The 12,313-nt window shown below is 40.0% G+C and overlaps 1 protein-coding gene across 2 annotated transcripts in view; it reads right to left on the bottom strand.

Annotated features, from left to right (window-relative positions):
* GRID2 (glutamate ionotropic receptor delta type subunit 2) overlaps nucleotides 1-12,313 on the bottom strand; it is a gene marked incomplete at its 5' end in the record, with an annotated part of 671,475 nt that overhangs the window by 115,754 nt on the left and 543,408 nt on the right. For both annotated transcript variants that reach the window (XM_084203835.1, XM_084203834.1), the window contains one exon: nucleotides 5,275-5,587. In XM_084203835.1, the coding sequence (XP_084059961.1) occupies nucleotides 5,275-5,587 (313 nt within the window). The remainder of the gene's footprint in view (nucleotides 1-5,274; nucleotides 5,588-12,313) is intronic.

Here is a 12,313-nt window from a genome sequence, read left to right on the forward strand (position 1 = left end):
TTAACCATCTGAGAAGTATTATAATGACTTTGAAGTGCTGAAGCTTGGAGGCTGGTTTATTGCTCCTGTGAAATGTAATTTACACAAGGCAAACACTAAGATTTGCTCATTTGCCAGGTATTATCAGCATAATTGGCCATGACTGATGCCACTGATGACCAATCAAAACCTCCAGTTGTGACCAGCATTTTAAACAAATATAAGGGGATAAAAAAATGGCCCACCAGTGGTTCTTTAACATCATCCATTTCGTAACTTTTCTAGGTTAAGCAAGTATATTAAGATCTCTGAAGAAAATTATATTTTTGCAGCTAATACTTCAAGCGCTCATTATCCTATGGTCCAATTCTATTTATAAAACTATAATGAATGTTTGTTTTGTTGCAATCACTAAGAAGTGATTAAATCTTGAATGATTCAGCCTTTTAAAAGGTATTTTCTATTATAGCAAAGAAAACCAAACCAAACCCAAACAAAACAGAGCTTTGCATCTTTGCCTGTATAATCAAAAATCCTGCCAGGCCAATCCAGAAATATCTTCTCTTACAGAACAATTCAAAGCAAAATGAGCGGAGTGTAATAAGATAGATATGTTTTGCTATCTTTGACATCAAATACAAAACATTGTATTTTTCCCTAACTTCATTATTTTTTCAACACTCCATTGAAATCTATTATAATAACTTAGCTCATCACTGAATTCTCAAATAAAATTTGAGAGGCTGCCTTCAAAACAAAATCCCCCAAAACATTCTTCTGCAAGTCCTTGGTAAAAAATTATGCAGCATTTTACCTGTCTCCAAAACTGATCTATTATACAAAAAAGATTGGCAGGAACTCTAGATCTTGAACTTCTGTTTCTTAAATCATTGATTTTCTCCAGTGCTGGTGAGAGCAGAGTGCTCCCTAGAGCGCTTTGTAACAAGAGCCCCTAACAGGAAGCTAATAGAAAACCTTCAGGAGATTAAACTAGGTTCTCAGCAAGTATAAAAGTCATCAGACTGTTGCAGCAACTTGATTCAGCTGATGTCAATGAAGATTTTAGTAAAGTTTTTAGAAACACCAAGTTCCTTCTCTGAGAGTTCATATGGCAGGTTCCCTATGCTGGCAAATTCTAATAAGGGCAACATTTGAGGGAGTAGCAACAATACCATGGCTCAAGAGAAGGGTAGCATAAAAGCTGAGCAAAGTCCACAAAATATATCATTATTCATAGATCACTCAGACTCTCTGAAGTAGAAAGGGACTTGTCCCTTTCTTGTCCCTTGTCCCAAAGCAGGGCTGCCAAGAGCCAGATTTCTGTCCAGTTGTCAAAGGTGATATTCAAAATAAGCAAAATGAGGAGTTTTAGCCACTTAGTTTTCTAGCATGAGCAAAAGGAAAAGAACAAATTCAGAAGCCTGATGCTAAATTTCAGCACAACAGCAATCCTCCACAGTCGGAATCTGTGAATTTGCTTCATCTTTGATGAATAGGCAGAGACATCAGATATTATCTTAACTACTCATCAGATATTATCTTAACTACTCATGCCTGAATTTTGACTTCAGAGTCAGAAGCATTTGCTTTTAAACCCACAGCAGCATGGCTGAGTTCACCTAAAAGTCTCTTAAGTGGTGACAGTATGTTGCAAATTCAGTGGGTGTATTGGGTAGGAAGGCAAAGCTTTTCAGTGCACTGCCTGCCCTTTTAAAAATATTTTTATAATGGACAGCTTCAGCACAGAACAAAAAACTCCCTTTGCATTTTATACACTTTTATATTAATTGAGTTATATTGCAGCTTCCTTGTATATCTTAAAAAAAAAAAAAGTAAACTATTTTGGCTGATCTCAGTAATGAATGAACATCAAGTAAAAAGGGAAACTTAAAATATATCTCTGTATTACCAGTCTCAAAATGGTGCCTAGACTGGTCACTGAAATATGGGGGAAAGAAAGTCAAAGTCAAGTTCAAGACCTAAATTTAAGTGATACAAGCAGCAGTCACATTAAGTTTCAGTCTACCTTTAAGGAAGCAACTAAAAAGACTTAAATTTTGTAACTGAGTATGACAGTAATTACAGACCTGCCTTAAAAACCATTGGATTGATCTGTGTTGACTTTTGCCTATTGACAATGACACAGTATTTTTCTTTGGGGTTTCAAAAATTGAAAAAGGCTAAAACATGTTAATAGCATTTGGAAAAGGGACACAGTGAAATAAAGCTACTTGCTAAAATCTGCCAAGTTTTTAACTATTTCAGAAGAAATGAGCTCTTTGTTTCAATCATAATAGGTTATGAGTTTCCTTAAAAAATGAGTTGTATTTTTGCAGCAGAGGGCACTCTTCAGAGCCATGGCAGATCTGAAGCCAGTCTGCATGCTTGCAAATTTTTCCTCTGTCCAGAGAAAATAAAGAAGATGATGCCACAAACCACTTGTCAGCCCCAAAAAAAGAATCCAGAACTATCAAAGCACGAGCAATCTTTGGTTCAAGCTGCTTTGTTTCTGTCAGCACAGGGCATAAAAGCATCTTTGGCTCTATGTTTTGATAAGAGAAAGGAGTACCTTGTCATGCTTTAAATCGCTGCTGAAAGATTTCTTAAGTGAACGTGACAGGATTTGAAATGCCCCATGCTGCTACACTTAAGATTTGCCAATCATAATTAATAGCAACAGATTTACTATTCCAAAACAAATAAAAGCTGCAGTTTCTCTGCTGAATGAAGAGCTGATGAATGAAAAAAGAAGCAAGATCACCACAAAAGCCAGTTACCCTGTCAATGAAAATTATTTTCATATGTCTGTATTCACAAGGATTAGTAAACAATAATGCTTCAGCTAATATAGTTTTTGTTATATTCAAATTGAATGTGAAATACAGGCTGGCATTATAAATGGATCTCTTACTCTTTTGCACTGAATTTCTGAGTTCTTCTGAGTCTTTGTGTTTCTATCAGTCAGTAAGTGTATTTTGGTATAAATAAGCATAAGTAATAATAAGTAAATGTATTTTGGTATAAATTATTTCCAATGTGTTTCATTTTTCCTTCTAGATAATTCAGGAGAGTTCTGCTTGTTGTTTGAAGGAGAGCAAAACTATAGATACATGTCTGTTGCTCTCCCTCACTCAGTAGGAGCCAAGTGAAAATTTTACTTTATTCTAGAGAATTCTATAGAGTTGTGTTGAAAATCCACATCGTAGAGTGGTAAGGTGTCTCTCTCTGTAAGTAATTCCTCCCACCTTCCCACTTTTGTGAATTTCTTTTTCTGACGTTGCACAGCAGTTTTGGTGCCCCCAGATGCTCTGTACCACCAGCAGGATTTACTGAGTTGCACCTCATGTGTGACACCTCTTACCACAGGCAGTGGATGCAGAACTGCTCAAATAAATTCCTTTTCTTTTCCTCCCTTTTTTTTTTTCCCCTACTGAATTCTGGTATTGCTGCAACCTGTTCCCCCCTTCTTTACATCTAACTTCTTCCTCAATTTCATGCTGAACTTAAAGTTTCTCTCTAAGCCCTTCTTAAGCACTCATTTTCATTGACTGGTCAAAAAAATCCTTTTCTTTTTAAGCTAACTGAGCATCTATCCAAGTGCTCCCTTGTGGACTACTACTCTGGACCTATAAATTAGGAAATTTCATGAAATACAGACTTCCTTGGATGACCAGGAGGCAAAACAACTCAGGGGACAATTGTTCAGACCGAGGTGAGTTAAACCAGTTGTGCCTCCTCTGAACCTTAGCTGGGCAGTCTCCTAGAAAGCTTTTAGGGGCTCCTGTTGGGAGTACAGCAGGGATGCTCAGGCTGATAAACCCATGTGGAATGGCTCACATTCATGCAGTAAAGAAACTAATTCTCAAGTTCTAACCTAACAGGAAGGCTGATGTAATGAGTCTCATTCTGTAACAGACCAACTGCTCTCTCACAGCTGGATTTGCTATAACATTACACTGGGGATATTTTGGACAGAAAGAGAGCTTTATAAACCCACCCATATACATTCAAAAAACTTCCATATTTCTCAGCTACTCTGAAGTCTTAGGTTTTATTCATTTAAAAAAAAAATCACAAAACCCCTGAAACTATCTCTTCAGCTCTCCTCAGCTGACCATGACTGCTCAATGCAAATGATAGTTTTAAAAGTAACATCTCTATGCTTATGTGTTTAAAATTACCCCTCTCGTGGAAAGTCTCAGCTTAAGCTTTTCTTTTTTTTTAGATAGTGACATTGTTTTAGCTTTTTTTTCCATTCTAGGAGTTTCAGACTTGATTTTCATGGATAACTTTAGCTTTTATGGATATCATCTGATTGTTTTGAAAACAAATAAAATAATGTAATGCTAAATCACACGTTGCCGTTTTTACGTAAATATGACACCTTTACCTACAGTGTTCCACCCACATTCAGGTTAAAATACAAAGAACTGTCTACAAGTTTGGGGCTGCAGTGGCCATGGCTCTTTGTAGAGCAGATGCTCTGTGAAATTAAAACAGATGTACCTGCAGTGCCAGCAGTGACTGAGGAACACTTACATGGATAAGCAAGAAGGTGTTCATCCTGTTTTGTTGTTGAGGCTAAACCCCCTTTTGCTCTTATATTAAGGTGTGTTTTCTTGTTCCACTTTGCTTTAGAACTCTAACTTGCAGACCAGAATTCTAAGCAGCATATAACCAACCAAATCTGCAATCCCTGATGTCTTCAGGATGCATGGTTAAAACCCTGCCAGAAGGGGTACACTGTGGAGGACTTGGGAATCTAAGCAGAATTGGGACCAGCCTGGGCTACACCAGATACTAGATGGGATTGGGAAAGCAATCAGGATGGCCAGAGACACCTGAACCTAAACATTAGATAGGAAATTTGAAATAAATCAGAAGAGGGAGGAAAGAATATCAGACACAGTACGATCATTTAGCACTGCTGACTCGTCTAAACTTAGTTCAAAATCCAAATCCTGGAATTCTCTGTCTGACTGGGTAAGAACAGTTTTAATGTTGAATAATTCTCCAGCAACTGATGAGCAATATACTTTTTTTTTTTACTCAGAGAAAATCCACCTTTCTGTAATAACAAAATAACAAATCACAAGCTAGCATGTAGTGCTCTGAAATTCTCAGGGTTCCACATAGGGCAGCTAAATATCTAGGAAATCTTTGAGCACAAGGCTTTCCAGGGCTCCCAGTTCCCTGTGGGCTGTGGGAGGGAGGCAGGGGAGAGGAAGGTCTCTACAGCAATGGGGAGGATAGGTAGGTTTTCTCTCAGAGGCAGAGCCTCCCTCTGTCTCTTACCTTGCTGCACAAAGGATCCATAGACAAACCACATGGAGTTGTAGAGAGTTGTGGACGTCATGGATCCCATCTGAAGGCGCGGGGGGTTGAGCCAGTTCAAGAGGTAGACCAGGAGCCCCACTAAGAGCACCGTGCCAGCGATGCAGGCCCACAGGGAGAGGTCAAAGGGGGCCAGGCAGGCAAACATGTCCACTGTCTTCTCCGCCTTGCGCAGCAGCACGCCCACCGAGTAGTCCATGTAGCGCGTGGTGAAGTCCACCACGTTCTCCCTGTCGGGGGTGATGGTGAGGGCAGAGATCCCGATGTCAGCTCTCTGGGGGGAGGAGAAAAAAACAACATGGATAAGCAGGAGCTGCAAAAAAAGAAAAACTTTGCTCCTCTGTGATTTAGAGCAGCTAAGCCTAGAGAGAATCGCATACCAAGACGGAGGTCTTCAGCATCATATATGTGAGCACAGATGTGACTGAGGCTTGAGCAGGGTAGGTCAACCACGCATCTTAGTTTCTGCAAGCAAAACTCACTGGGTGGACTCTGGCACATCAGCTCTCCTTGTTGTTTTTCAAGAAATCAAAATACTGCAAACACAGGTAATACCTGGAGGAAATCTATGTTTGGTGATTTTTGTCAACCTGGGTTATTAAAGCCGTCGCTGCCATTGTGGCAAAAGTCAGATTTCGTGCATAGCAGATCCAATCATAGGAAATTAGTTGCCTGATAGAGCCAAATTTATAAAATATTTTCATGATTTGATGATCATGAAAAAGGGCTACTACCCTAGGAGCACCTGAAATTCCATAAAACATCAATTTTATCTACGGAGTCTAAAGTGCAGAAGGGCAGATTTGCGCGCAGTTCCTTTACGATTAATTCCTCTGTATCCTACTGACAAGCAATTCCTCCAGCAACGCCAATCTGTCCTGCAGCTAGCCTGGACTTGCTTTGTGCCATTTCCTTTCTTTTTTTTTTTTGTAATTTAAAGAACACATTTCACATGAAAAGAGGATGAGTAACATTTCTTGATCTAATCATTGTATTTCACACTATGTATTAGGTCTCCAGGGACACCAGGCACAAGTACAGCAGGTGCTACTGTACTTTTTACAGGTACAATTAGAGCTTCACTGAAAACAAGAAAGGTTATTTAAAGCAGGCATGTGAATACCATTTTAAAAAGCCCCAATACTGAGCAATATGACTGTGAATTCTAGATATTTTAGTATGACAAAAGAGTATACTTAAAATATTTAAACTTGTACTACCTTGATTTAATCCATTTTTGTTCTGCCTAAAGAAGTGTATGATCCTTTGGAAGGGGGTGAGGAGAGCACAAAAAATTGAAAGAACTGAGTCAAATTTTATTAACTCTCTTGAATGTCTTTCTTCTTGCCCAAAGAAGGCAGAGATTCCTAGTTCCTTAGATCTGTGATTTGAAATATTGAGTGGGAAGGCATGGCAGCTGAAACTGACTAGAAAATTTTGTAAATCAACTGGGCTCTTTTAATATGACGTGCAAAGAACTCCGCAGCCCATGGCACACACACACTCCTAATCCCAGTGCTCTTAAGACTTCAGTTTAAATGATGTTCGTTTATATTGATTATTCACTGGCTTGAGAAAGTGGCAGAGCCTTGCTGGAAGCCCGACGATTTAGACAAAAAAAGGGTTTGAAAATATTGATTTTTCTTAAAAGCTATGAATTAGAGCTTCAGCTTTAATTTGTGTGTTAAGTTCTCCGGTGTCATAAGTGAAGCTGTGCTGATGAGCACCGCTGAAAGCACGGCTTCATGAATCCACTTCAGGTCCCTTCCTAACATTTTTGTGAGAGCCATGATTCAACTGCCCTTTGCCCACGGGCAGCAGCAAGCTCAGTAATTAGAATTATCCATGGAAACGTTCAGGTTATCCGAGTCTCCCTATCCTCTCACTACAAACCTTCTGCTCAACGAGTGACTCAAGTGATTCACAGCACCTGCTGACAGTCAAGCCCTTGCTCCAATGAGCAAGATGCAAACCAGCCAGCATTTGAATTGTCTTCCCCAACTGTGAACATAAATATGTTTAAAAAAAATTTACAAATACAAAAGTCCTGTAGTTGTCAAACAGGAAATTATGATTGCATTTAATGAATAGCATAGATGTGGGCCTTTTCCCCTGAATGTGTATCAAAAGCAAACTAGAAATTTAGGGGTGGGAAAAAAGAACCTCCTAGACCCAGCTGCTGCTTATTAGGTTAGCTGGGTTACTAATTATCAGTATATTACTAAAATACTTCTCTACCATACTAGATCATTGAGTTTCTCATTCAAATTGCAATCTGTAAGACGCTAAAAGATTCTCTACTGAAAAGCAACATACACCAATAAAGATACTTTAACCAAATAATAGTTGACTGTATGACTAATAGAATTCTTTTCTGCCTTTTCCCCCTTTTTACAGCAAAACACTTTTTTTTCCCCCATTAAATACATTGAAGAGAATTAAAGAAAAAAACGAGACACCATAGCATCTATGGAAATATTCCTTCTAATCTGCATCTCTGGGAAGCAGTCCCTCCCCATTCTCCGGAATTATGGTTCCACTCCACTTATCAACCAATTATGACAGTGGAACAACATTGTGCTAATGGAAATGCTGCATTTCCTTTGTTCTACTGCAGCAACAATTGTGATATAATTATGTCTTACTACTTCATATGCTACATATATAATTAAGACTTCGAGTTGACCTAATTGCAGCCTTCCAGTACCTGAAGGGAGCCTACAAGAAAGATGGAGAGAGACTTTTTATAATGGTCTGGAGGAAATGTCTTCAAACTGAAAGGGAGTAGGTTTAGATTAGATATTAGAAAGAAATTCTTTACTCTGAAGGTGGTGAGACACTGAAACAGGTTGCCCAGATGTGCTGTGGATGCCTCATCCATGGAAGTGTTGAAGGAAGGGCTCTGAGCAGCCTAATCTAGTGAAAGTTGTCCTGCCCATGGCAGTGGGGCTGGAACAAGATGATCTTTAAGCCATTCTGGGATTCTATATGTCTTTATTTCTTGAGAGGTAGTAGAATGAAAAACAGAAAGGAGAGAGGTAGATCCTGACTTTTTTAGCACTCTGGTGTTTAGCTGTTTCAAAAAAAATTTAAAAAAAAGAAAAAAGCTACACTGAAATATGTAAACATATTCTTTACTCACTAAATTGGATCATAAACACCAGTTTCCCAGAAAACCCCACTTTTAGCAGAAAACCAAGCTTAAGCTTCACTTGATATTTGATTTACTGGTAGTGAGCATCCTTGATTACATATAGATTCTGTCATCTTGTTTCAAAATTGGAAGATGAAAAAAATTAAAAGCTTGTCATTAACATGTCAGATTGGATCACATTAGACATCAGTTTGAAGAAGTAAAGGTTCTTCGTGCTTTTGAGATAGAAAGGCAAACGCATGCAATTATGTCAATATTTAGATATAAAGCTGCCAATTTGAATTATAAACATGTATAGCTCTCCACTCACTGAGTTTTTGCAGTGCCAAAATCAAAAAACCATCATATGTCTTACACGATTCTCGTGAATGAAACTGTGACTCCTGAAACAGATTGAAAAAACAGCAGAGGGCATTATTTTGCTCTGTGTGACCTGCATAGAAATTTATATTTATCTTCCTTAGCAGCAGTTCTCCTGAGGACATTGTAGAGCAACATAACCAGAATGAGAAAATCCAAAAGAAATGACCTAAAGGGTCTGATAGCACTGCTCCTGGTGTCACAGAACCAGCTTATCAGCAAAGCCTAGAAATCCCTGAAATGTCCCTAAGCTACGGCTGCAGCAAGCACATCTCATACACATGGAAAGCAATCTTCCTGTGGTTCCTCAACAAGAACAGGGGAAAAAATTCATCTATTCTAAACCAGTTCTGCGAGTGCCTTCATTTCATCCATTTTCAATGTTAAATCAAGTTTCAACAAAGGCTAGAAGTGATAAAACACAGTCCCACATCATGCAGTTATTAAAACCAGTCAGAGAAACATTTTTACTCCAGCTAACACACATAGATCCAAATAATTCTCCTTTTAATCAGCTATTATTTTTTCTTGTCTCACTTTGCCCTTCCTGTATGGTTTCTCCATTCTTATACTACCCCTCCTTAAGAAGGTGCAATAGAAAAAGATTTGCAGTTTCTCTTAGAAATGACTAAGCATGTGTTTTTCCTTTCCTGATGGACCTGAGTGGAATCAGGCTGCTTTCCCTAGGCTATTTGCTTCCCCATGGCTCCTCACTGGAAAAAAATGCTCACAATCAAGGCAGCATGGCAAGATGTGAATAGCAGTGGTTGATGGATGTGAATACCAGCAGAAAGCCCAGAGTCATGCTGGAGAGCCTAGTGTGCTCTCCCAGAAGTGGCATTAGCCACTTCTCTTGCCTGTCACACAGGCTTATCCCTCGGGCCATCTGGATAGAGGGCAACAAAAGGGATCACTGCGAGAAGACAGACAATTAACAGTAAGAGAAAGATTTGTGGTAAAGCACTGCTCCCTTGAGATGGTTTTAGCCTCTCCACAGAGGGCTGCTGCTCTCTGAACTAATCCTGTTTGTGAGATGAAGCTCTACAAGATGCAGTGAGAGCCCTGGTCACTTGACAGGAGAGGGACAAGAGCACCACGTGCTTCTCTCAAAGACCATTTATTCTCTGAAGACCACTCGGTCCAGGTGTTTAGCAAACAGAAACCTTTGTATAGCAGGGTTACATTCAGAGTATTTTGACTAGAAAAGGTGCAGGGACCAATTGTGTCCCTAACATAAGTCTTGACAATCAAAGGAGAGGAGGCTTGAATTTGCTTCCAAATTCAAATTAAAGATCACTTACTATGTTCTGCTGATTCCAGCTCCTATTTTAGCAGCCAACAGAAACCAGGTCTTCAAAGCTGGAACAGTGGCACAATGTCATGCCTGTGAAGCCAGCTGTTGGCCCAGGGCATGTACTTGGCACAGCTGGGCTCCTGCCCTGCCATCCAACTCCAGCAGGGCTGCTGCTAACAGGATCAGCCTGAGACTGCTCTCCCTGATACCAGGACCTGCACCAGAGACTGCTGCATGCTGAAGATGGTTAGCGTAAGCAGGGAATGTTGATCTTGAGCACAGCAATCATGTGGTTGCTACAGTGACTGCTATTTCACATGGCACGTCTTCTGGAGTGGCCAAAGACACCTTTTTCTCAATGAGATCATCTCTACAACTACCTGGAAAGAGGCTGTAATGAGGTGGGGATTGATCTCCCCAGCAACAAGAAATAGGACAAGAGGAAATGGCCTCCAGTTGTGCCAGGAAATGCTAGAAAAATTTCATTGACTGAAGAGATGGCCAAGCATTGGAACAGGCAGCCCAGAGAAGTGGCTGAGTCACCCTCCCTGGAGGTACTGAAAGGACAAGCAGACGTGGCACTTTGGGACCTGATTTACTGACTGACTTGGCAGTGCTGGGTAGCAGTTGGACTTGATGATCTTAAAGGTCTTTTCCAAGCCAAATGGCCTGGTATGATTCTGTGCACTCAAAAAGAGAAGGCAGCTATTTTCCATCACCCTTGAGTGAGACTTGTCTCTTGCAGAACTCATCCCTGGCTGATACACTAGCAGGCAAAGAGTACTCCCACTGTTTCTGGAATTCCTCCACTTGTTGGCCAGACTATCATGTACAACTTGGTTGGGAAAACAAGGAAATGCTGTGTCTCAAACAGGTTAGGCCTTTAATTTAAAACTGTTCTCTGCTCCTTTACTTCCCCTTATGAAGTTGCCAAGAGGATGGAAAGGTGAGTTGTGGGGGCAGAACTTAGCTCACAGTAAATAAGCAAGCAGCCTTTCAGGAGCAGCTTGCACTTGGTGAGGGGTAGGTAGACACTGGCTGCTGGCCCAGAGGTTCTTTTGCCTTAAGAGGGACAGAGAGAGGGAGAGAAGAACACAGCGAACCTTTACTGCTAATTAATTATGTAAGGGTAAGGAAGGTGAAAAATTATACACTGCCACAGTATAGGGAAAACATGGGCTTTGAATTCCAAATGCAGTTCCATTAACCCTTCATGCACTGTTGATGTACAGCAAGATTTCATATCCAGGAAGACTCATTTACAGCAAAATCATGGCAGGCTGGTAAATCTGTTGCACTTGAGACATGGATTTACAGATCTGGGGGGTTACCACCTTCAGTGGGCTATTCCTTTGAATCCCTGCCTGCCAAGGGAACAAGAAAGCCACATGTGCTTTTCCTTGGAGCCATTTGGGTTGTTAGGAGTTCTGCCTTAGCAATCATCCATTACAAATAAATAAAAAACATTCCAGGCCCACTTCCATTTCCAGACCATCTAGAACTAAGATCCCTCCAGTCTGTGTTATGCAGTGGTCTGATGAGTACTGTAGAGAGCAGTAGCATAATATCAGATCTAGAGGCAGAAAGAAAGGTTCAAAATAAATCAGTGGGCCATTGTGTTGTTATGTCTTAAAATCAGATGACAGATTTTTAGTTGTCAAGGTTTAGAAAATCTACTTTTCCAGCTGTGTCCAGCTTACCAATTGTGGATACACAATTCCAGCTTCATAAGGACATAGGGAGATGGGAAAGAAAGTTTATTACTACAGTGTATGTGTATGAAAGGTGATATGGGTGCAGAATGAGTAGCTGGGTTTTTCCATTTCCAAAAGGCTTCCTGCTGCTCAGGAAGGCAGAATAGGTTAAATCTATCAGTAATTTTTAACCCATGGAGGATAATATTTTCTTTTTTTTTTCCAAAAATATTACTTTCTCTTCCTTTATTGAACAACCTAAGTCCTGTACCTTACCACAGTGCTCCTTGCTCTTAGCTGTGCTTATGAATTAAATTCCACCTGCACATTTGGAAAAACACTTCTATAGCCAATGTCTAAGGTATTTACATGAATATCTACTGCAGTTATTTAAGGAAGCACAACAAATGTAGGACTCTACAGCTGTAAAAGCTACCCCCACATGTTAATTAAAAGCAAAGAAAATATGTATATTCACAGGACAAATGAGGCACCAGC

Source organism: Fringilla coelebs (genome assembly GCF_963513975.1).
Source record: "Fringilla coelebs genome assembly, chromosome: 4".
Lineage (NCBI taxonomy): Eukaryota > Metazoa > Chordata > Aves > Passeriformes > Fringillidae > Fringilla > Fringilla coelebs.